Source organism: Drosophila rhopaloa, unplaced genomic scaffold (assembly GCF_018152115.1).
Source record: "Drosophila rhopaloa isolate 14029-0021.01 unplaced genomic scaffold, ASM1815211v1 contig_2, whole genome shotgun sequence".
Lineage (NCBI taxonomy): Eukaryota > Metazoa > Arthropoda > Insecta > Diptera > Drosophilidae > Drosophila > Drosophila rhopaloa.
In genome coordinates, this window is record NW_025335083.1 from 17864631 (window position 1) to 17891038 (window position 26408).

The 26408-nt window shown below is 39.7% G+C and overlaps 1 protein-coding gene across 1 annotated transcript; it reads left to right on the plus strand.

Moving 5' to 3' along the window:
• The first annotated feature begins 21157 nt into the window (after nt 1-21157).
• On the plus strand, nt 21158-24464 carry LOC108051025 (zinc finger protein Noc). The gene is made up of 2 exons (XM_017132968.2): nt 21158-21617; nt 22051-24464. The coding sequence occupies exons 1-2, from the start codon at nt 21528-21530 to the stop codon at nt 23572-23574; spliced, it is 1614 nt and encodes a 537-aa protein (XP_016988457.1). The 5' UTR covers nt 21158-21527; the 3' UTR covers nt 23575-24464.
• Nucleotides 24465-26408: the final 1944 nt, after the last annotated feature.

Genomic DNA, 26408 nt, shown 5'->3' on the forward strand with positions numbered 1-26408 from the left:
AAATTTCCAACATTTAAAATGTAAGAACCTACAATAAGATTCTCTCTGTGTAATCACTTTGGTGCCTTTCCAAATAAGTCATAATGATTTTTGATCGATGCGCCCCAGTCCGAGGACGTCAGCGGATCATTAACAAAAATAAAACTACCCGGGGAAACCATCCGATACCCCATCCCCCCCCCCAACCAGCGATTATGGAGCGTTCCTCGATTCCCTGTGCATAATCATTTTCAATAAATAATTTTTTCCTCAGCCCCGAACTTCCACTCTTTGTTGTTGGTGTTTTTCGCCGCGTTTTTTTTTGTCGGTTGGCATAATGACAGCATGACAGGATAAATTACTGCCAAATGAATGAGGCAAAATATGTCTTAAGCGACACACTCGCACACAAATACACGCAGACAGCCACGCCCACTTGGCGCTGCCAAAAGCCAAACATCAAAAATTGTTTTCCCTCTTTTTTGTTGTGTAATTTACCACCAAACAGCGATGGGATAGGGGCTGCAAGGGAGGAGGGACGTGGGGGGGCGAGGAAAGGCAACGCCCGCATGGGTAAAATTAATAGGCATAATAATTTTTTGACAGCACACCCAAGGATAACGCAGGCAACTCATCAGAGTCCTTCGCATGCGGTGGTAGTTCTTTTTTTTCCTACCCCCGGAGTTGGGGAATACGTTGAGTGACAGGCAGGTTGATGATAAATGATGTCGCTGATGTTGGTCCGGGTTGTGCCCCGCCAACTTGCCTCTTGCCACGTCATCGAGGCAATCATTTGGGGGTTCCCCCCGCCATATACCCCTCTGCCTAGCCCCTGCACCCCCCTTTTCTCTGGGAGAGACAGTCGTCGTCGTCGCCTGATTACTTTGATGACGTTGCCACATATTTGTGTGCTCTCCTCCTTTTTTCCCATGCCCAGAAATGAAATTCATAATATTTTGTGCAGTCTCACTTTGGGCTTCAATAGGATCCGAAACTCGGGTACATTAACTAATTTAAATTGTTCACTTAAATATAATAATAGGCCTACGCGATAGCATACATAAAAGCATCATAAATTTGTGCTTTACTCAACTATCTGTTTAATTAACTCACATTGAAAAATTTATGATTCTCCTAATACAAAGTGTCAAATAAAATAAATCACTTTACTTTTTAGGAAAACTTCAAGGAATAATAATATTAGGTATATAGTTCAAATTGTAATTAAAAATATTTTAAATAAAGTCTACAAACATTTCCGTTTTTAAATCCTTAAGTATATTATAAGAGTATACAAACAAAGGAATGTGATGTTTTTCTTAAAATTCTAGACTTTTCTTGATCATTCTCTTCTTTTCTATATTTTAGCTCGGCAAATAAAGTTGAATAATTAATTGATGAAATATTTTGGTGCGTGTGTCGCTTTGACATTGAATAATTGCTTTCCATTTGACCGAAACCACTTACGTGGCCATCTCGCTCTTTTCGGTTATCTGCTCAGAATAAACGTACGAGCCTAGAAAAACATAAAGATGGGAATCTGCATGATAAGTGCCAAGTCATCAGGATCCAATCTATCAGTGGCGATGTGTCAATTTAAAGTGTGAGAAAATTGCTAGGAATGATGAATGATGATGACGGTACGGATCGCAATGCAAAGAAAAAGTAATTAGTGCGACTCAATGATGTGTGAAGTCTTCAATTTTAAGGTGAAATTTGTTTATGTAAATTTATATGTATATATTAAAGTTTTAGTTTGTGAAAATGTGCTACATAAAAAATGTAACTAAATAAAAACGCCTTAAAATATATCCAAGACAAAGGAAAACAATCAAATAAATGTGGCATTTCAAAAAAATATTCTGTTAAATAATGTGGGTTCTAATGTATAAATAAAAACAGAATTTTACATTTTTGAAATCAATTTAGACCCCCAATTACACACTAAAATTAGTAGGTTAAAATACCTACTTAGTTCTATTCCCGTGAAAATAATATGAAAATGTAGACAAATGCTCGGGGTGTAATTAGAAATGCGACAGCGGTAAATGCACATAAAATGTGCTTTTAATTGCGAATTACCATTAATTTCGTCGTTGGCTAAAGAGATCGACTAACATTAAATTTTAGTTGATAATTGAGCGATTTTAAAATGGGGAGGAATGCAGGCTGCATGTACGTAGTATATGTAATTAACTAAACTCTCTATAGAAACCGAATAGAATCAAATGCAATTGTTGGCCGTGGCATAGAAATTGAAATCAACACCCATACAATGGGTTCTGAACCTGAAATGGCTCATAAATAAAACAATTGAGTTAAGCCATAAATCAAACACTTAATACAATAGTTTCCGCTTTTATTATTATGTGTTCGCTTTCAACTTCCCAACTACGCTGTGCACTCGCATAAAATAGCCATAAATTAAAATAACAGTAAAATAAACCACTGAGTGCGGATAACTAGGCAAAGGAGTGCTATAGTGCCATGCCACTATATATGTAAAATTGTGTGTGTGCCTGTGTGTGTTTGTGTGTGTGTGGGCCATTGTGAGGCGGCCTAAGCTCGCAAATTAGCATACAAACTGTCTGGCAGAAAATTCGCCATTGAAAGAGACCAGGTGAGTCGCACGATAATATTAATATGTACCTCACTTAATCATAAATGCCCGGCGACATGCGAGTTCCCCGCCGTTTCCCCGCACTATGAAATATGAAAAGCAATTGATGTATGGTAGGTACTGGTACTGCCAACTGCCAACCAGTTATTTGTTGTTTCAGTTGCGGCCTTTTTGTTATTCCTTTCTGAAAGCTCAGCAGGCAGACATTTGGAATTGGGCGGCTCAGCTCGGTTCCAACAAGTTGCATGTCGCTAACTAGTTAATAATAATGCTTTGGACAAAAAGTGGCAACCTGTGTGACGTGACGCATTGCATGACATGCAAGTGGCCGATGGGGCGGTGTGGGGTGGCCTTTTGCCACCCAAACGATACGATACTCAGACTTAGACCACCAGATCTAGACCGGGCCAATAAAAACCGAACCAAAACGAACCGAAACTAAGCCAAATTAGAAGCTTTTCATTTTTTGTCGGGTAATTTATGACCGGCACTTTTCGAGTCAATTCAGCCAAGCGTTAATCGTCGTTTGACTCGTTTTGCCCGTAGGCCCAACAATGCGCATAACTCAATTTACACTGCACAACAAAGTTAACATTATGGTTAGAAAAAGACCTGAAAATATTGATAACAAACTGAAACAATAGCTCTCTCACCTATTTGTTATGAATTTCAATTCAAATATTTTCAGTTTTGATGTGTACGTTGTTGACATATAAGTATCTATGAATTATTTTTAATCTATTAAAATTTGGTTTCAGTATAAGTTTTTTAAGTAAGTTTAAAAAGACTTTTAACAGGAAAGGTGTTCATAATGTCAAATAAATAATATTTATAATAAATTCCTCTTCCAACGCATGTTATTGTTTGTTATTATTGATTTGAAATTCTATTATAATATCATATTTTATTCCTTGTTGTGCAGTGAAGCAAGTAGATATCAGACCAACTCCAGCCGCCCAACTCTGCCGAATGGAACTGGGACGGAGGCCCGGCACTTTGTCGCATTGTCGTCTATATGGACTTGGACTTCCCCCTCTCCCTGACTCCGGCTGCTACTGTTCCTACTGTTATTATTATTGTAATTTGCTAGCTCGGACCCCACGTTGACAGCGTGTCATTTTGGATCGTTTTGTTTAGTCATAGTCACAGTGGGTCCCCTTTCTTGCGACTGCCCTGCACTTTGTTTCCTCGCTTCGCTTAACTGGTTCGGTTGGGCTTTTTTTTCAAAAATTGTTATATGGCATATTTCATAATTAATTGTGAAATTATACACAGACATACGAGTATTTATGCAAAAAAGCTTGGTCAAAGTCATAATTTTCATGTGGCTGACATTTGTTCCCGTTCTTATACCCTTCTAGAACAGCAGGCATAGCGAATTGATTGTTAATGTGGTATGATGGAGAAAACGAACGAAGTTATATTCTAGTGAGATCTCATTTTACTGAAATCGGAAAGAAAACAATGGTTTATTGTTTCTATGAGATGATATCTTAAAAGATTTTGTTCTGTACTTTATTTGTGTTCCTAATTTTTTATCTGGAATACTTAGTTACATAAATACGTATAAATAACGTTTGTAAAAATATTAAAAATCCGTAAACTATTTAAAAGTTAAAAATTGATCGCTAAAAACCAGGAGCTCTCTTCCTTGATACTTACATATTTTTGTGCCGACATTTCCTTTCAACTTAAATAACACGCACCGGTGTAAAAGCGGGGCCTTGGCTCATATCAAAGTCGGCTGTCCGAAGTTTGAACTCTTACAATTCATAGGAATTAATTGGTTTCCATGGAGGTGCCGGTGTCCGTGTTGCGGAAGGAACCACTTGCGGACAGCGAATGTTGATGCGATGACGACAGCGACAACTACATAAAAGTTTGTGAAAGGTGAAATCATGACCGGCAAAGCAATGCAAATCAGGAAGCGAGTTCAACACCTGCTCGAAAGCCTGAAGGGCGAAACGTCACTCGGCAGTCGAAGAACCCAGGGTATAATACTAAGTTCGGGGACTGGGAAACGAGGAAAACTCACCCAAGGAAAACCAACTGTCATTGCCTTGTAATGGAGGTTGATTTGTGCGGGGGTGGAGGTGACGTGTCAACTGTCAATTTGTATTTGATAAGCTGTCACTTGCGCCTCTTCCCTCCAAAAAATTCGTACTGCCACACACAAATCACAACAAATAAACGGCAATTGACAGCGACAACCAAGCGAAGAGGAAGCAATCGTAATACAGTGAGCACTGGCAATGAAGGAAGAAACAAGGAAAGCATATTTTGACCAGGGAAAATAATAATGTTCATATACTCAATACACTAATTACTATTTTCAATAATAACTTAATAAAAAATAATCCTTATTAAATTGAAAATGAGTAAATAGTAAAATCATAAGTAGATTATTAAAAAATACTTATTTCTAAGTATGTACGAAAAAATAAGAAAATATAGGATATATTTGTTTAAATCCTTTTCATATAATTGATATTTCATAAATCATAGTATGATAAAAAGATTTTTTTGTATTTTGCTGTTAGAAAATTGAAACTTAAGCATTTGATATTTTATTATTTGGGTTTGACATACATTTGTCTCACCGTACTTGAAGGACTGATCCTAGGTATTCCCTCCCCTCATTTAGATGCCCGTAGGGGTCAAACTCAGCAATTGAACTTTGTCATGGGAGGCGCATTTCTCCGTTCGACTGCTAAATGCTCGTGTCTGGAGAGTTTATTTGTCTTACTTATTTATGTTTATGTGCTCTTCTTAAGCGCTGCTAAATTAGGCGCACGTCCGTTCCGTTTCGGGATGGAATTGGGGTGGTATGGGATGCGGTATATGCGATATGGGACCTCCAATCGTCCCACACCAAAGTACAACCTCACCCAAATAGCAGCTGTGCCTAATTTATTTCAGTGGACGTGCCCCCATTTTGCCTGTGGCTGCCGCCCATTGGCTCGAATCAAACCGAAACCCAGAACGAATCCCACAGTTTGAAGATTTATTTCATTCTGAAGAACATTAAAATTTTACAAATTGCTTTAATCAAATAAATTGCCGCGTTTATGGTGATAAATTGTGTTTGGGGCCAGCAAGTTTTTGATTCAAGATGCGTGAACACAACTTGGGAATTAAAGTAAAGGAAAGGAGAGAGTGAGTTAAATGCAGTGTGAAGAAATTAGTGGATTGATATGTGGTTTTAAACGGGTTGTGAATCTTGTTTTTATTGAGACATATTTGTCGCTTAAAATTAGGTATGGATTTTGGAGTTGGAAATAATAATATATATTAGTCAGGAGTTCAAGATCTTTTAAAGTATTGTCATATAAAACTATTCCAAACCTCACACAATTAGCTTACATCTCAACCCTTTAGAGCTGGAGCCAGACATATTAAATATAATTTATGGTTGCTTCCAATTTATTTTCAACGCCAGCAGAACTATTATAGTGTTTCCATCTTCACTTAAGTCCGCTTCCGATAACGATAACGATAAGTATCTTGCGTGTATATATAACGCTGTTCACCTAAGTGACTCTTTTGCATAATGAATGAATGGATGGATGGGTGAGTGAAGAAGCCGGGCATGGAGAACAAGAAGAAACTTAATGACTTGACATCTGCAGACATGGCCACCATAATACTTTGTATGTAAATTTCGCCAATAAAGTAATTTCTTTTAATGAGCCGCGGGCTAGCCAGAAAGCAGCGAAAGAAATTGGGAATGGGAATGGGAGAGCCATTAAGTATCGCATAAAGTAACAAAATGAATTAGGCCCCGACAAGATGATGATGATGGCATCGTGGTGGTGGTGCAGTGCTGATGGGCCCACGGCCCCTATCAACTCGGTAGTCCCGATGCGCGGAAGTAATTGAGTTAAATATGCACAAGATGACAGCATAAATTATGCGCCTCACAAAAAAGAGTTAAATGTGGTCTTGTGGCAAACAAAAGGGTGGAGGGTCGGCCGGGGCAAGACAATGACAAGAATCCCCAGTTTCTGAACTGAGACGGCAAACAAAAGGCAACAAATGAGGGAAACCTACTTATCAGCGGCATGGGAACCGCACCAACCCGTACCCGTACCCGTTCCAAACTCTGTCCACAGACCACTCAAGATCGGGTCCTCTGAGGGGTTGCAATCTGCCTCCTCGACTACTGACACTTGAAAAAGTGTGCATAACAAATTCGATAATGAACTATGAAATTTTCGCCAGATTGTAACCCTTTTTGCCATTGTCGGATATCCCTGCCCCACATGTCACAGTTGAAATTTATTTTGCTGTCATAAATTTTGAAATAACAATTATTGCCATTTATAGCTGGCAAAAGGGAATCCTTGGGATGGAATTCTATTTGCATAATAAACGCTTGTCCCGGAGGAAGACGTATTTCATCCTTGGCATTGTCATAATTTCTGGGAAAGGCTAAGTCTGAGGGATGACATCTGAAAGATTATGGAAATGATATTTTAAGCTTTTGAAAAAATATGTCATTGTAATACTACTGTATGTTTTATTTCCGACAGTATAGGATTAAGACCTTTCATGAAATCGTAATGTATTGTCAAAAAAGTAAATTGTCATCAGCTTTAAGCAATTTTATCTGTTAGGATCTTTTCTTTATAAAATCTTTATAAAATCTAGCATTAAAAAATAGGTGTATAACACTAGTCTATTAGCTCCTAATCTTTATTAAATAATAGTTTAATGTTTATTCTTTAGTAATAACGCCATATAAATTATTTAAATATTCCATGCATTTTCTATGTTTCCTCTTTTAAACTACCATTACTTTACCACACGAAAGTCATTCAGTCATTCAGAAATTTAAGAGTTGCAGCTTCATAAAGTTTTTCATAATTTTTCTCTGATATTTCAACTATATTTTAATACTTGCACGTATGTTCCTAGTGAAGCATAGAAAATAAATCAACTGTGAAAATGTTTCGGTCCTGGTCATAAAGTAAAAATTTGTTACACAATCTGCAGGAAAATATGTTGGAAATATGCAAATTTTCCTTAGTTTTTCCTTACTCAACCACTCACAGTTTTCAGCCGAAAAATTGTACGGACAGTGAGTGTGTGAGAAAAGTTTCGAGATGAGAAATCTGTTTGTAGATACGCTGCCGCTCGCTCGACTTCCTCACCTCAGCCATTTTCCATTTAAATGTAAATTAATGGTCAGTTAAGCTGTCAGCCATGGCCGGAGTTTGGGTCTCATTCAGTCTGTTCTGCGGCTCTAACGATTTGGGTGGATGATGGGAATGGACATCGGAGCACATCACAGATTTGTGGTGTTAATTTGCTGTGAAATGTTGACTGACCAGTGACCGGTGGACCAGTTTACCAGTTTACCAGTTGATGCCATTTGCCTGTAATTAATTGTCTGTGTTTAATGTGGGTTAATTTTATTTATGGCCAGCTCGTTATTTACATTCACGGAACGAAAGGAGCTCAGGCCTTCACACGGCATACAATTACAGAATAATATTTCACATTTCATTCCCATTTTTCTCTTAGCTGCGTCTTTTCGCCCCAGAAGTCATCGTTGTTGTCAGGAATGGTTGCCTGCCCCAGACGTGGCAACACTGACAGGACACTTCTGACAGCCAGAGACAGCAAGGACTAAGCTTCTGCTAATGTCAACAGCAAACAGTTCAAATTGTGCAAAACATCAGAAAAAACGGCACAAAAAAGTACTCTTTAAAATGTTAAAGAACAAAATAAAGGCCCATCAATTCTTAAAAAAATATTTACCTAACACAACCCTCTAATTAAATAAGTGGGTAGTGTGGTTTATATTAATCTACAAAAAGCAGTTTAAGCTAAGAATATATTTTATATAATAATATTAAAATACGAATATTATATGTATTACAAATTTAATTTTGCATAATATACTTAAAGCTCAATTGTTGTAAGAAGGAATTATGGCAAATAAAAAACATGATGCCTTCTACTTAGTTCCAAGTAACTAAAATTAATAATCTATATCATAAGCTATTTTAATAAATAAAATACCATAAAATATGACATTAAAAGACAAGTTGGCTATTGAAAATAAGCAAAAAGAGAAACAATTTAATGAAATACAATATCAGACCATCTCAACTTACAAGACCACTTTTCAGGTTGTATTACATTCGGCTACTGTAGAGTATTTGGAAATATAAAATTGCATTGCCAGTAGACTGGAGGGGGCAGATGAATAAAAGGGCTGGGAAAACAAAAGCCAAACAATAAGCAACAGTGACAGTGGCACTGGCAGTTGTCTCCGCTCCACGTCCCTTTTCTGAATCTGACAGTTGTCAACTGCTGTTGGTTGCCGCCTTTTTCGTTACTCCGCTGTCATCCTCCGACCCTCTGCTGTTTTTGAACTTTCGTATTTCTTATAAATAACAATCTTTCGAGTCTTTAGTTATGTGTGTGCATCGCTCCAGTTATGACATTTTACATCAGTCCGGAGCTTACCTATGTTGTGGAGCTGCCCGCCCGGTGAATCTAGTTCCAGTCCTCACTTACCTAGAACAAACTCGCAGCATTGTTGTCTTCGGCTGCGATCATAAATTTCCTTTTAACCAGTGTGGAAGTGGGGGAAAAAATATCATAAAATACGAAATGAAGTACGCTCGACATGCCTCGGACGCTGTAAAATTTATGTGACAATTTTGTCCAGAATAAATGACTGCAGACTCGCCGGAGAGGGATGCCACATATGTGTATGTGGGCATTCAGGTTTGCGGGAGGGTAGCAGGCGGGTGTATTAATTGGGTGAAAATGTATTAAGGAAGGACTCACCAAACATCAGTAAAAAAAAGTGGTACTAGTTATCAGTACTAGGTTATTTTCTAATATATATATAAAACTTGACATCAAAGTTCCAATAAGTTGGAAAAGTCTGAATGCATCTAAATGATTTGAGCAAATACATATTATTTGAAATCATTCCCTCACATTTAAATTAAATTTCAATGAAATCAATAATCAATTTATCAATAAAATGTAATTTTAATCAATAATTATATAGTTTTGATTGTGGATGGAAATAAAAAGAAAAATAATATGTTTTCACTTTAAGGTTGATAAAGTTTTCTAATCTTGAAACATTAATTTTAGGGTATGTAGAGTCCCAACCTTTTTCAGTTCGACTCCACTCTCTAACTTTCATTCTTTTCTAGAAATTAGTTGGGTTAAAAGGCACGCACACACCGAGGAGGAAAACCAGCGAAAGGAAGGAAGGGCGATGCAAGTCCTGGCCAGCACTTGGCTCCGGCGATTGCCAGTCCACAATGCCCACAAAGTGGGTGCCCACTAAAAACTAACCCACTGGCCAGGGGGGCGGAAAAATGGGGTGGTGGCCGTGGGGGTTGAGGAGATTGCGGCTGGAGGGTGGTGGGCGTTGGGCGGTTCGGCACTTCAGCACTTGGTCTCCGTTCGCTTTTGTCTGTTGTCGGTCATGTTGCATAAATCTCATTTTGGGCTTTATTTACTCACAAAATGTTCACGTTTCGAGCTGGTACGCCTTTCCCTCTTCCTGTGCAGCCCTCTCTCTGTCCAGCAAATAAATTCATTTAGTGGCATTTAGTGGCCCCTTTCACCTTATTGTCCGTGGGCCATGGCCATCCGATCTCACCCCAGAAGACCCTGCGTCCAGGATATTGCTATTGCGAGTGTCCCATGTGTGTGTGTGCATTTTATGGCAGTCCCTGCGTTTTTGCGGCCGAACATGAAGTGAAAATTATACACACACATATGGCAAATGTAGCGCAATTGTTTTGCCCCCACACCCTTGTTGTGGCTGCTGGATTTGGCTTTAGTCGGCAGTTAATTTTCATATTTTCCAGCCGCACTCACATACCAGACCCACCCACCGACACCACTGTACGGACATTTCGTCGTAAATAAATTTAACAATTTATTTAGATTGCAATGACAGGCGGATGCTATTAAAAGCGAAATTTATGGGGTCCTTTTGGCGCTCTTCTGAAGGAGGAAGTTGGAAGTGGAAGATGCACAAACAAACTTTATGATGTTGCATAAACATTAGTCCTACAAAAATGTATTGGAATGCTAAGAATAAATGAATCTAATTTATGAACCAAGGAGATCCATAAAAATCTGAAGAACAAGTTCGATTTTTTAGTTCACCTTTTTCCATTTATACACAATATTTAGATCCTTAAGTACCTAATCTATTATTTTAGATTAATGGAACCAAATACAAATATAGACAACTGTCTTAGGAATCAGATACTCCACTTAACTTTCCACAGGAAATGCATTTTACATAAATCAAAAAGTTGCTGACAGTAAGCTATTTAAAATCTTCAGCTGGTGCAGTTGAAATCCCACCACTTGACCCACTGTTGTCATCAATTAGAAATTTGAACTCTCTTCGTGACAGATTTTTTTTTAAGCATAGCACTTGACTATATAGATTTTATGTATACAAACGCAAATTTAATATGTTTTCGTTGCTGCGCAACATGTAGAACCCAAAAACATAAACCACTATAAGCAGAAAAATGTCCATAAAATATTCCAGATTAAATTATTTGTTGAGAACGTTTAACTAAACCCAAAAATGATAACCAAAAGGAAGTTGAAAAAGGGTTAAACTATGCATTGGAAAAACCCCTTTTGCCATCTTTTACAAGCTGGTGGAGGGCAACCGTGCGTTAAACAAACTTCCTGCATAATCCCAAACCCATGAATCTTGTCAACCACCACCCCCTTCCCATTAAATATAGAGGAAGTTAACCCCCGTTTGGTTTTGGATATGCTTTTGTTTGCCTGAAATTGACTGATTACCCACAAAATTACCAACATTTATTTGTACGTAATTTGAGACATTAATAAAAGTTCCTTTTCTGTTTGCCCGCCTTGCTTTCCATGGTGTGAAGTTAGTTTGCCGGATGTAACCCCTTTTCATGCCGGCATCTGACATTTGGCTTCTAATATTTCAAAATTTGTAACATTTGCTACACTCAAATGACATCAGCTAATTAGCCCGAGACAGCTACGAATTTGTATTGTTAATTAGGTTTTACGACCTCCCCGGGAGATCAGGTTTAGGTTCGGTGGGAATAACTAAAAAAAAATATTTTTAGTGCCTGAAAAAAATGGTTAGGTTTTATGACCTACAAATTTATGATAAGAAGCGTTTAATTCTAAGCATACCTTAACAAATTTGTTGTTTTAAGTACAGATTCTCGAAGTTTGTCTCTTCATTTTTTTAATTTTTAAGGCTATAATCTCGGAATTTCCATCAAATCCAAATATAAAAAAATGTTGGAATGTAATATTTCGAAAATCATAATACATAAAAATGCCTGAAAATCGGAAAAAACAACTATTTTTTTCAAATCAAGCTGGAATTGATGTATTAATAGAAAAAAATTGTGTTTTTTTTTTTAATTTTTTAAGGGGGTCCATTAGGGTTCTACTTAAAACATCATAAATGGTACTCGACGGTTTTAAACAACTTTCCCGATGCTTCCTGGCAATTGGCTGTAGTGCGTAATTTATGACCCGACTGAACCCAAGTGTTGACGGAAGTTGTGAGAAGCATTCAATTTTCTTGGGGTCCTCTTTGTTAGAAATTCGGGGAACTAATTGAGCGTGTCTCATGAGGTCTCGGCACTTGAAACAAACGGAGACGAGCAACCGGCATCAAAACCAACAGACTACGACTACCGAGAACTCAATTTACTTTTTCATTAAGGCGAGCGACGAGGATGGAGGTTTGGAGGATGGCTGCCAAGGATGGAGAACCCGAGGTGGAGGGCACTTGAGTGCAGCTCCAATTATGGGGAGAAACTGACGTCAGCTCGCGGCTCGACTCATAATGAAAACATTTAACCTGTCGTCGTCAGTGATTCAACATGAAAATCATTTCGCATCCAGGGGATTCGGTTTTCCTCTGTCTATCCACTTTTTCAATTATTCGAGAGATGCCCAACGCCACGGATCCTTTTCGAGGAAGCGGAGGCAAGCTGGAAAAAGAAAAAAAAAGAAAAAAAGAGGAGAAGCACTTGAGTGGGAATTGACAGAGAGGCAGGTTTCAAGTTGAGTGCATAATACACCTTTCCTTCTGCGCGGGCTCCTTGTTGTCATTAATGAGACGTCTTCTTCAGGCCCTGCGCCGATTCTGGTCCGGATCGGGCGTTCCTTTGGTCCGGGTGCACAGTCATTTCCACTTCAGGTTGTCAAAGACTATGGACAGGGCCCCTCGTCATCTTTTGTGGCAGTCCACCCCACACCCTTTTCTCGCAGTGTCTGCGACCGTGTGTTTTGGACATTTCGGGCATTATGTCGCGCCTACTTTTTCCGCCTTGCGCCCTGAGTTAAATGAGCGACGTCCGCGCCTTGCCTTTGATCTTACGCTTCGTTTCTAATTTGATTATAAACGCACTCTATCGCACAACAAAATAGTCCGGTATGTTCTCGCACACACACTCGAACACTCCGGCTCCTTTGATACCTCTTAATCGAGGGTAGCTTCTTTTTGTGTGCCTCTAAGAACATTCAAAAAGGTAAAATTTATTTAGTCTTAAGAAATGTATATTATAAGCTTGATTTTAGCTTGGAGCACCAGAAAAAACAAATACAAAAAGAAATAAGTTTTAGAAATAAATAAGACAGGTTGCAATATAAATATACATTTGCTTATAAAATCATTTGGTTAATAAAGTATAAGTATAACTAAAAACACCTTAAGTAATCACATTTAAAGATTGGTTGATGTTCCCTTTCTTAATTTTTAGTAATAGTAAATCAGTAAAATTTAAAATTAAATACATTCGTATGCCCATGATCATTATAAATCATTTTGAAACCTTTAAAATTTACCCAGCTAAGGGGTATTACTTTTCCTTTCATACATGAGATTGCCTATCTGGTTCTCCATCTCTTAAAAACGTTTTAAATATATCCAGCTGATGGGTATCTAAGAGTGCTGATATCTAATTCAGGAATCTACCTTGCTCCCATTCTGAACGTCTTCATTTTCAGCTCGAATGCTCGGCGGCTGGGGCAGCACTTTCATTCCACTCACCCACTTGCGAACACACTCCAAGTCCATTCCACTGATGCTGATGAGTGCGCGCCGCGGCTTACTCAATGACGCGTTGAAAGTGCCATAAAAAAGGACATGAAGACATCGCTGGGTCTTGCAGGTCCGGGGTCTTTCAGGTCTGGGGTCTGGGGGTTAGGTGCTGACAGCATTTTAAATGAAATGAAAACGAGATGCTTTCACTTTGGCCCACAACCAAATGTCTCACTTGGGTAGCTTTTTCCCCCTCGCCTGTTCGCTTAGATTGCCAAAGTAAGCAGAAGTAATGTCAGCGACCTACATGAGTATCTGTATCTTGATTCTGGGCGGGGGAATGAAAAGGGTTTAATGTGATGGCCTGTTCAAAAGACGATTACACAATGGATAGTTATCTGCTGATGGAATGAGCGATGATATCCGTATAGATATATAAATATTGGAGGGCATTTGAGACTCAAGTAACTTCTCCTTATGAATTTATAGTCTTGATATTAAAATGATCCTCAGTTTAAAGTTTACTGTTTTAACTTAATAAAACTTCGATTTATATTCTCCATCAAAGAGGCCGACAAGTGGTGCTAAACAGTGCCAAGTTCGACGTTTTTTAGACACGTGACGATAAACAGGCCCATCAATAAACCAACACTAAAATCGGCGAGATGCGGGCGAAATGCGAATGAGTAGTTAACTCAAAGGAAGCGACTGAATAGCCATAACAGGTCCAACAAAATGCCCGATAGTCGTAAAGGACCCTTGTAAAAACAAACATGCCATGCATAGCTGATGAATCCTCCGAACGTGAACAGATACGGGAAAAGTGAGGCAAAAACTTCGGGCAATAAAAACTAAATTATATCCTTTGAGGTTCAAGTGGCGGCGCAAAAAAAAAAAACAGAGAAGAAAACGCCGCGAAGCAACATGTTGGCCAGACGTGAAGTCACAGCCCGACCAGAAAGATCCGTCCAAAACACACAGATACACAGATACTCACTGACAGACATCGCCGACCCACGCACTATTTAATTTAGTACAAAATTATTATGCGCAACATTAGCACTCGTCTCGGTTTGCTTGGGTTCTGGGTTCGGGGTTTCGGTGAGACAGAGCCTCCGGATCGGAATGGGACTTTTGTCGAGTTCGGAGCGTGAGGTGCCTCAAATTAAGTGTGAATTTCGCTGTCAGCCCGTCATTCTCAACGGAGCGAACAGAACACACAAAAAGTGCCGACTTTGGGTTTTCTTCCTCACCGCTTTTGAATTTATGTAAATACAGTCGCTTCGAAAATCGAGCGTAACGCTGAGCATCGCAATTAATTCGATACTCTTAATAACCAAGTTAATAGTCTAAGAATGGAAATGGAAAAATTGTGGGGATTCACAATCAGTTTTTTAAAAAAGTAAACTTTTTATTTGCTGATATAACACAAGCAAATTTTTCGATTTCCAAAATTAAAAAAAAAGCTCCGTTCCTTAACAAATCTCAATAACGTGCAGATTAGTCGTGATTTTAATCTTCCAATGAAAGTACTAGAAGTTTACAATAAGAATCAAATAAAAAACCACAAATCCAGCGATAAGCCAAGTAAACACACCTTGCCTTAATTCATTTTACGTTCGCTGAATATTCCTTGCTTTTTATTTAGAAAAGTGCTGATAAATCATCTCTATATTATCAAATTAGCAAAACAAGAGCATTCTCCATTCCTAATGGCTTGTAAATATCCCCTTTAATTACACTCCCTTATGACATAGATTGATCTATTACAAGCAATGCACCATTGGTTAAGTTCTTTGTGATATGTACGGGGTTTTCTAAAAATATTCACAACGTTTGCCATTCCATATATCATAATCAAATAGAACGAGCGGAGGAAAACATTTGCAAAGGCACCCGGCACCATCGGCAGCATCAGCAGAACAACAAACAAAATATTTATGGCCAAACATAAAAATCTTTATGACCTTCCCGATTCAATCAGAGCAGGGCGAAAACAACAACTGAGCCAGGTCCCAATGCGGCAACAACGACTGCCGGCGAATGGCGCTTCCTGGCGAGCACAGGATATAGCCATCCATAAGGTGTTTCCCCTGCCCCATGTGTGTTTGGCTTGATAAAGAGAACATAAATTATGGCCCTATATATCATGGGAAATCTATCGACAACGTTGAATTTTTATGGTCTCCGAAGGAACGGCGCAGTTTAACGAGCCGGCGAGAGTCTGGCCATGTTTATTGATTTACTCGCTAATTTTTTGCAGCCAGGCCGGCGAAGACGGCAAGGAGTGCGGTCAATCAAGGACATCCGAGGACATGCCAGGATGAGAGACGGTCCCGGTCACATTCTCATTCCCATCCCGAGCCAGCAGGCCATTGTCCTTGATTTATGATCCGTCATTCATTGCCAGCCACCAAAGTTGACACTTCTGCGTATATCCCGGAGTCTGTCCTGCCATTGTCAGCCAGTCACTCCCCTCGTTGTCCTCGCAGTCTTCGTCCTTCCCTCCCGTTGTGTGCATCCTGACATTTTGACAAATAATTTTATTGATGCTCTGTTCCTCGCCGTCTGTGTTTGGTTTTTAATTGTCGCTCAGCTGCGCTGGACGCACGTGATAATTGCTCATTTTATGACGCATTTATCAAAGTGCGTTTCGAGGTCGGACTCATTCTCGTTCTCGTCCTTGGCATTGGCATGTCCTTTGTTCGTGGTGATTTTCTGCACCACGCTGCGCCTGACAGCCGGACGAGCATACTCCTCTTTCCCGGCTGTCGATCCCGTCCTGCATTTTTCCCCTCCTCTGGCAACTCATCATCAGATCCGACAGTCACGCGTCATTTATTTGGCCGTGACAGTTCCACTCCTGATTGCCATTTTCCTCTTTGAGGAATTAGGGATATGCCAGCGAGAGCGTCTGTTTGACTTGGCAAATTGAAATAAGTCTCAGTCTGGTCGAGCACATTAAAAAGTTTTTAGCATATGATGCCTCAGCTATAAAAATCGTCGCTAATGTTTTAAGATTTTAAAAGGAGGAACAAGTAAGGATAGTACTTTATTTTTATTATTTCTTCAAACTAATAACAATATAAAATATTTTGAATTTTTTAATGTTAAAATGTATATGAATAAAATAAATCAAAACTGCCAAGCTATCTATAAACTAAATCTGCAACCTTTTTTAATATCAATCCCTTATGTTCACAAACCCCATATCACTACGTTCTTATCCAGCGAATTTCTGTGATTTATTTTGTGGATTAAACCTTTATCAATAACCGCCGTATATCACTAGGATATCTCCTCCCTCTGGACGCACCTCTGTTAGATCGAATGTAAGCAATTAATACTTAATACCCAAAATGGCAATAAAAATTGATGCCATCAATTTATCATTTTAGAATCCTGCACGTGTCAACTTGTAGGTATTTCCACAACTTTTGTGTGTCCTTTGTTGCGATATTTTTTTAGAGAGGGGAGCATTGGGAACGATTAATTTGCTTTATTAATCCACCAAGCGATGCCACATAGGGGGTGTTGCAAACCCAGCCCGCAGTTGGCAAAAAGGATCCCTTTTTTTGGTGCATTACCGTAAAATTTCAATGTCACCATTATTCTTCTTCCTTTTGGGCAACTATTACGAGATAAATCGTTGTCGATAAATTGTCGACAGGCGGCAGGCGGAGCTCGGACTCGATTCAGCTGGGTAGTCACAGCGGGACACCCTCCGCATCCCCTTCATAGAGTTGGAAATACATTTTTTAGGGATCCGTCGCTGTGTGTGCCTGCTTAGTTCACTTTCATACGGTTCTATTGAATTTATTGCAGTTTGTTTTTCAATTTTTTAAATGGCATTTTGGCCCCTCCCCAGTTGGTAAGTGAGTTATTGTCTTGCTGCATGGCACGTAGACGCATTCAAATCGGAAGTAATTATGGTGATACATAAACGTTATAGAGGGAAAATAAGTCTGTTCAAGCGTTAAAAATGTATAAATGAATACGTTACCCCAAATGCGGATTTATTCAAAAACACAAGCAAACAATACTTAGATATATTCAACAATAATAGATAGCTTGATGAAACTTAATAAGAATTTGAATTTAAATTATTTATTTTAAAGTGAAGTTATTTTTTTTAATCTTTCTGAAACTATGGCCTTCCAAACTTGAAATAATTTGTAAAAAACTGCTTTAACAAAAGATAAAATTTTAAATTAGTTACTTTCCTTGCTATTATAATTCATACATTCCTATCCCAAACAGGGTAAAATATGTCTGCCCAGATAGCTTTTTTATTACTGGCGGGAATGGTTCTTGTGAAGACGAAATAAAGCAATTATTGTGGTTCAGTTGGGGGTTCTTCTTCGTGCGTAAGTCAACTGAAAATCCGCAGACAGTTAAACGACTTTCCCTTACCAATGGTATCCACTTCACGGATATATATACCTTCATATTGCCGGAGATAATGTCAAATTTATTGCATTATTTTTCGCTCCTTTTGCTTGCCAGTTGTTGTGCATGCGTGCCCCCAACCACTGCCCCAGGCGAACCACCCATCACCCACCACCCACCTCGCACCGCCCCCGCAGCACCACCCACTCCACCACCCACTGTTGTGCATAAATCAAAAGGTAAATGGCTGCATTTTTATGACTGCGCCGCCATCGTCGTCGTTCATCGTCGTTCGCCTTTTGCGTTGCTTCGCTTTTATCATACAAACATTTCTGTGATAATAAATGCCATAAAAATGAAGAAATATGTGGTTAATTTTATGTGCTGCCTCCGCCGCTTTGTTGTTGTTGTTGTATGTATCCAGTATACTTCCTTTTTATATTCCTCATATAAATGTTTTCGCGGCTACAAATTTTCTCCCACTACATCTGAATATCTCTCTGCGTTTTCCCTTACGACTTCAGAGAGAATATCTAGGGTATAAGGAGTTTTCGACTATATTTCCTATGCCTTGATCGTAAATTAATAAAATAAAGAATGTGTCAGTCAAATAATTTGGATTCTAACAATAATATCTGATATAAACTTTAAAAACCTTTAATAGATTTTATAGATGATCTTTGTAGATCAGTAAAAAAAAGTATTATTATTATTCAGAATAATAGTTTTAAGGCCAATAAAAACTATTAAGCGCCTTGATTTGTTGACAGAAATTATATAATTTAAAGGTGTTGCGGCTGCAACTTGTGAAGCTTGTTTTTATTCCGTCCAGACTTCTCTTTACATAAAATTAAGTTATCAACGCCAAAATGCTCCAGGGTGAGCATTAGTCTCAAAGCAAATCGCTTTAGTCACGGTATCAAGGTGTTCCGCACTTCCGCATGGCAATTTCTTTGGCTTCGTGTAATTTATAATATTTTTGTATTATTTATATGACACCCCCCGGCCACCGATTCGAGCTTGCCTTGGTTTGCCCACTCCCACAATTTGCTAGTAAATAATTCACATACAGGAGCAGCGAATTTATGACGCTGACAAAGTGGCCATAAAAAATAACAAATAATAAAGGAAAATGCTGGCGAACGTGTGCGTAAACACTCTAACCCCACTGTACCAGAATATCCATATATACATATTTATTTTGGCAACACTTTCCGCATTTTTTTTTGTTTTTTTTTGTTTTTGCTTTGTTGCTGCGCTCTGCACGCAAAACCGCAAATTATGTCTAAGCCGTAAAGTATCGCAGCACGCTCCTACCTAATAAATCCATCATTTTCCCCGAAGGTCGCGAGAATTTCTTCTACCTGTTTTAAACACCTCGCAGGTATTTTGCTGCCGGGTTTTGGCTTAGGAATTCCCCTTGAAATATGTCTAAATACTCTAAATCAGGATTAGAGCTGTCGCTTCTTGGTTTCGGCTTATCGCCCATATTTACACAGATTTTAATTTACTTGCCAGGGGCTTTGAAGGGGTCTTTAAACTCGCGGCCCGGCGATTAGGTAACGTTTCTTTACTGAAAGATATTCAAAAAATACCTTTTGGGCATGATTTAAGTTGCCATGGATATGGATTTGGTTTTTGCTAATAGCAATGGATTTACATATTTCGGATTGTCAAGGAGTATTTAAAATCGATTAGATCTCGATATCCTACGGGAATATCCTAAGATTTCGAAAAAGGGATCTTCCAAATAAGATATAAAATTTGAAATACTTCAAATATTTTCTTTGCATTAGAAATTTATTATTAAGCAAACAAATTTTTACCTACTTTAGAAACAATGCATTGCCTTAATTTCCCATCTAATTTAAAATAAAAATCTGCAGAGTTGGGAACAAAATTACTGTTACTAATAAATAATATTGAACCATTAATACCGAAATAAAAAGATAATTGCTTTAAACAAACCAACCCGTTGAATTATTTACAAGGTTCGTGTGAAATTCAAATAAATACATGAGCCAAGTGCTAACTGGAAAATCCAATCCAATTGTGGAGCGATTAAGAATGCAGCGAAGTTAACCAAACCATTAAACTATTACCAACTTTCGGAGTGCAGCACACCACAACACACATTCACTTGTTTGATATGTGCAGATTAATTACCCACACACCAAGCCAGGGAAACAGGAAAAATTGGTTGGAAAAACTTTTCGACGCGACAACAAAACAACGATTTCCACTTAAACACAAAACAGGAGCCACAGAAAAAAAGAATGGAAATCAACCGCAGAAGTTAATCGAAAAACGCTAAACAAAGGCCACAACAACAGCTGTGTGTGGGTGGGAGGGAGAGCGATGGAGTGGCAGAGCGGGAGAGCGACAAACAAATTAATTTTTATATGACATTAAAACGAGCGAAGCGAGGCGATGGAAATGGTTGAAGAGTGTGTTTAAGTGTTGAGTGGTTTGCTTTTCCGAGCAACAAATCTCAGTGCGAAGACAATGAGGCCTCTGCCGCGTTTTCCCCCACTTTCCCCTGTAGAAAATGAGAGAGAGAGAGAGAAGAGAGCGTGACATATGTGCCAAGATAAAATTAATGTGCTTCCCATCCCCCCATCAACACACACAGCCACAACAACAAATCCACTCTCTTTTGCTCTCTCATCTGTTGCTCTCCCAACGAGTGTTGCCGTGGTGCTATGTACAATACCATACCTGATAATTCATACAGATACGAAAAATAGAGAGCCAAGATATATGAAAAATTCGTATCTCACAGATACTTTGAGCGACTAAGATATTTGAGAGGCTCTCTTTTCGGGCAGGTAAGGATATACTGAGAGTCAGAGAGCGCGAGAGAGCGGAAAACCTGTCTTGGCTTCCATTGCAAGGCGCATGCGATTGTGATTGGGCAAAAAGTACGCCATATTTAAAAATTATACGCAGTGCATCCCACTCGCACACATCAGTTGGTGCTCCTCTAACGCACGCAGCAAGCGAGAGTGTGCAGCGCTGCTTTCCAGAGAGCGAGAACAAGAGAAAAGTGGGAGAGAAAGCGACCGAAAGAGCGCTTCACTCCGAAGGCAGTTACACTCGCCGTCGTCTTCATTGAATTCAATTCGAATTTTGACTTCGCAGCGTTCAGACGTGTTCGGAAAAACCTGAAAACCATTCGAGTGACAAAAAGATAAACCCAAAGCAAGAAATAAATGTACCCAAGTCACCGATCGAGAGTGATTCGTTCCGAGTGAAAAAGTGAAATCAAAGCCTAAACAGCATAATAAAGTGCTACAGAGCCCAGAGATACATTCTCTGCTCAAAACTACACAAGTGTTGAATCGCCGATTTTTGTTTGGATTAACCTACGTTTGCCGACGCATTTCTGTGGATTAAACTTCATCGACGCCGAAGCAACGCTACACATTTGTAGCCTTGTCTCGCAACTTTAGTGGATTACTAAAAAAAACAAACTAAGCAGCTAAAATGGTTGTTTTAGAAGGAGGCGGCGGCGTTGTTACCATCGGTAACAACCAGTACCTTCAACCGGACTATCTGGCTCCCTTGCCAACAACGGTTAGTATTCACAAAAAGATTTAGGCAATCAAAAACATGAGAATAAAAAAAACGCTTTCTAAAATTTCAAAATACAATTTTCAAAATACAATTTGAAGAAATAATTAGAAAAAGTTTTAAAATTTAAAAAATTGTGGAAAAAAGGAAAACTACAATTTTAAACACAAATTAAATGCAACTGAAGCTTGCGAGAAATATTTCTGACATCGTATTTATACATTATTGTCTTTGGATTATTTGAATTCAAAAAAATTCTAAATATCTTTGCTTTTGTATAATAAAAAACTGATAAATAAAAGTATAATCAAACGCAACTCTTGCTGCCAATTATAAAAAAAATAAAATTATAAAAACAAAGTGCGCAGAACTATCAAAACATTTTAAAACCAAAAAACTAAAACCAATCTTCTACCTTTTTTTTCTATCACCACAGATGGACGCAAAAAAGAGTCCCTTGGCTCTGCTCGCACAGACGTGCTCCCAAATTGGAGCTGATTCGTCGGCGGTGAAGCCTTTGCTGGCGATGGACAAGAACAAGACAAAGCCGGGGGCCTGCTCCTCCTCATCAAACTCATCGAGTTCCTCGAGCAGTGCCGAGATCTCGGCCGCCAAGTCACCATCCGGCCAGGCCAAGTCGCCCAAGTCGAGCACACCCATCAGCTCCACGGCCACCAGCACAAGTCTGGCCAATACCAGCACCGGCGAGATCAAGCTGGCCTTCAAACCCTACGAGACAAACGTGCTGAGCCACCAGAACCAGAACTCCTTCAAGAGCAGCTCCTCGCTGGAGTCGGAGCCCATGCGTCCCAGCTCCAAGAACTCCTCGTCCGCCCAGGAGCGTGTGCCGTCGCGCAGCAAGTCTAATGCCACGCCCACTGACAGTCACAAAGCGGAGATATCGGTGCACGACTCCTCGTCCAGCCGGAAAACGGTCTCCCCGTCGGGATCCTCGCAACGCGGCGCCAGTCCCATCGTACGCTCCGGAATGGAGGTTCTGAGCAACGCCAACGGCACCGCCCAGCATCCCAAGGAGATGAGCAGCATGGCAGCGGCAGCGGCGGCAGCAGCGGCGGCTTACAAGGCCGCCGGACCCTATGGCCTGAACCCCCTCTCCGCCCTCTGCTGTCCGCCCGGCATGGAGCAGCACGCGAATCCCGCCTTCCGGCCACCGTTTGCCGGAGGATTCTCGCATCACCACGCCGCTATGTTGGCGGTGGCAGCAAATGGAGGTTATCCAGGAGGAGCTCCGGGTGGTGGGCCAGCGGGCCAGCCCAATCCGTATATCAGCTACCAGCGCATCAAGACACCAGCTGGCGGCGAGGCCATAGTGCCGGTCTGCAAGGATCCCTACTGCCAGGGATGCCCCTACTCGGCGCATACGCAACAAATGCTGATGGGAGCCCCCTGCCCCGCCGGATGCACCCAGTGCGAGCACCAGAAATACGGCCTGGCCATGGCCAGTGCCGCCGGACTGCCACCAGCTCATCCGTACTCCCAGGCAGCGGCGGCGGCGGCAGCAAATGCGGCAGCGGCCCGCTCGGCGCCGTACGTCTGCAGCTGGGTGGTGGGCGACGCCTACTGCGGCAAGCGATTCCAGACCTCCGACGAGCTCTTCTCCCACCTGCGCACCCACACGGGCAACCTCTCGGATCCGGCGGCAGCGGCCGCGGCCTTGGCCCAATCCCAGGCGCAATCCCTGCTGGGTACACTCTTTCCACCATCCGCTTTGAGGGCCGGCTATCCCACGCCCCCCTTGAGTCCCATGTCGGCGGCGGCGGCAGCGGCGCGGTACCATCCCTATGCCAAGCCGCCACCAGGAGCCATGGGCGGAGGACCCTCCCCCTTCGGCGCCGCTGGAGCCTTCAATCCGGCCGCCGCGGCTGCGGCAGCTGCGCTGGGGCCCTACTACTCGCCATATGCCATGTACGGCCAGCGCATGGGAGCAGCCCATCAGTGAAGTGACTTTCACACAAATTAGATACCAAAAAAGTAGGAGCGACAACATTGAAGAATCAACCAGAGATATGGAAGGGGTCAACCCAATTTGAAAACCCCGTTTGAGATAATTTCAAAGAAAAAAAAAAGAACATAAAAAACGATTGCAAAGGCTGACACATCTCTGGCTTTTGCGCTATTCTGTGATACTAAACTGTAGTTTAAAGAGCGCTAGTTACACTTAAGTTTCGCATCAGAAAAAAATATTCAACCACATAAACAAGTAGCAGCCGCAAAAATAGCAGGATCACTTCTTCTTTCACTTTAAATGTCTACAGTAATCGAATCGTTAAGTAAAATCTGCAGCAGACAGGAAGTTCACTCACTCTTATTTGTTCTCAAAGTTCAACCAAAGTTTTTTAAGTCTTAGCCAGAACACATGCTACAACTTCCAATTTTGTTAACGATGAACCCATTGCTGAGATGTTCAAACATTGTTTTAGTCTTAGTTCGCTTTAAGTTCTATTAACTATTATTACGATTATCTACAAGCATACAACAAACCAACAATTGAAATAATGTTCTTTAAGTCAACTTATATGTAAAGTAAGCGTAATTAATAATTGTAATACCAACCAATCAAGGAAAAAAAACAGAAAATTAAAAAAAAAAAAACAAAATAAATACGGAAAATAAAAATGAATATTTCATATAATTATGTACTGTGTGTAAATTCTATAAATATAAAATTAGATTTGCTATTTACTCCTTGATGTACGCAAAAGCCACAACACGATCTACACAAGAAGCCACGGAATATCAAACAAAAGTAATTTAAACTACTTACATGCAAACACATTCGTATAAAAACTGAGAAATATACAAGAAGAAAACATTTTTAAAAATATAAAACACAATTCTTTTCTTTCGAAGTCAACTCTTTTACAGTTGAAAACATTTCTTTGGGTAATAATCTTGGTTTCGCTTATCTCCGGCGAAGTATTTGGCTTACTCACTCGTGGGCTGTAAATATTCTTGATAATACCGTGCTTGGTTTTCAATTATATTTACATAAGCTTGAGTGGCAAATTCCAGAAACCCTATCGTATATTCGCTTAATACCGAAGCTGTAACCTGGAAAAGGGGGTGAGGAATTTTGCTTCCGAGAACTAAGCTATTTCTAAACAAGCATAGTAAATATTAATCTTTATGGAAAATTGTAAGAAAAAAATATGAATTTCATAAGAAAGGGTGCAATAAAATCTGAAACTGATAGCGTTATAAACTTTAAAAGAATCGTAGTTGTCACTCTTCCATTTATTCAATGTATTCTTGATGCTTATAAATCTGTACTCGAAGAAATCTTGTTGTTTCCCATCACAATTAATATATTTGAAATTCAAATGATTACTATTTACTTGCATTCCCTTTTGCATTTCAAGCGCATTCAATTTGTATGCAGCAACTCGAATTCAGCCTAAAAAGTCAAATCAGAAGCAAATTTGAATTTGAATTTCAAGAGGGTAGGAGGAGGGAAAAGCTTGATTGGGCAAGCCTTAATAAAACAGTCGCCGGCAACAGCCATAAAACACCAAAGCTGAAAATTAAAAATCAATAAAAATCACATTTGTACCAACAATGTATGTAACCAAAATCAATTGCCATTCAATGAGCGACTCACAAAAAAAATATATCTAAATATATATGTGCGGACAATATAAATGTGCTGACAAAGCGCAATGACAAACATTATTCGCACACAATATGCTTCGGAAATATCAAAATCTCAAACCAACCCGACAACTCAAATTTAAGCAACAATCAGCCGCAGCAACAATCAAAATCAATGGCGATATTTCGAGTGTATCTCATAAATAAATTAATTGTGACAATATTCAATTGATTTGAAATTATCGCATTCAGCTGTCAAACGCTCAACGACAACGTTTTTTCAATTGTTTCAATTTCCAGCTGATTCTTTGAATGTCTGTTCAGTTTTCCCCTTTAACCCACTTGAATGTTGTTTCTGATTTGATTTTGATTCGATGTGAACACAAAAATCGCTTGGCCCCAATACCAATGTGGGAATATGTTTTTCTGAGGGAGGGGTCAGCCAGGGGGTAGACTTATCAATACTCAGCAATCAGTGCTAGCAAATGAAGTGGCGAAGTGCGAGTCGTTGATTTCAGATGGCTGAGGGATTTGTGAATTGTGGAGCATTTTTTATCGAACATGAAATAAAAGCATGGGAGATTGAAAAGTTCCTAAAATGTGGAATATTTTTATATATTGGTTTTCAACAAACAAAAACTCAGTAAAATCATTTGTATTTGCCGAGTCACAATTTTAAAAGCCTCCAAAGAAAAATAGCACTCATCCGTGATAATAACATTTTATTTCACCGCAATCTCCCTCTTATGGAATTACCTATATATACAATCATAGATGTTTATTAATAATTTGTTGATGTCGTTGAAAGCTACGTATGTAAAGCGATCGGACTGTCAGATTTTTGCTCTCTTATTTGCTGTTGTACCAAATTGAATTTATTTACATGCATCATATTTCTTTGTTTTGCCATGCTGTCCATGTCGAACAATTTGTTTGGATGTCAACACTCGACCGGCGCCGCCAACCAGCAGCAACAAAAACAAAGGCGATATCAAAAGCAGCCACAGCAGCAGAAAACCAAAACCAAAAACCGAATCAACAACAAACTCAGCAACTTTTTGTTAAAAATAGTATGGCTCTGTGGGGAAAGGGGAGTCGTACGACTCCAATGATTTCTCTTTCGTCTTCTCGCCAAGAGATCTTGAAGCGCGCTGAAGTAGTTGGATTGGCGGCCTCCGTTCAACT

Coding starts and splice junctions, on each gene's coding strand:
- LOC108051025 (XM_017132968.2), top strand. CDS start 21,528: ATGGTTGTTTTAGAAGGAGGCGGCGGCGTTGTTACCATCGGTAACAAC. Junction 21,618..22,050: donor TGGCTCCCTTGCCAACAACG/GTTAGTATTCAC, acceptor CTATCACCACAG/ATGGACGCAAAAAAGAGTCC.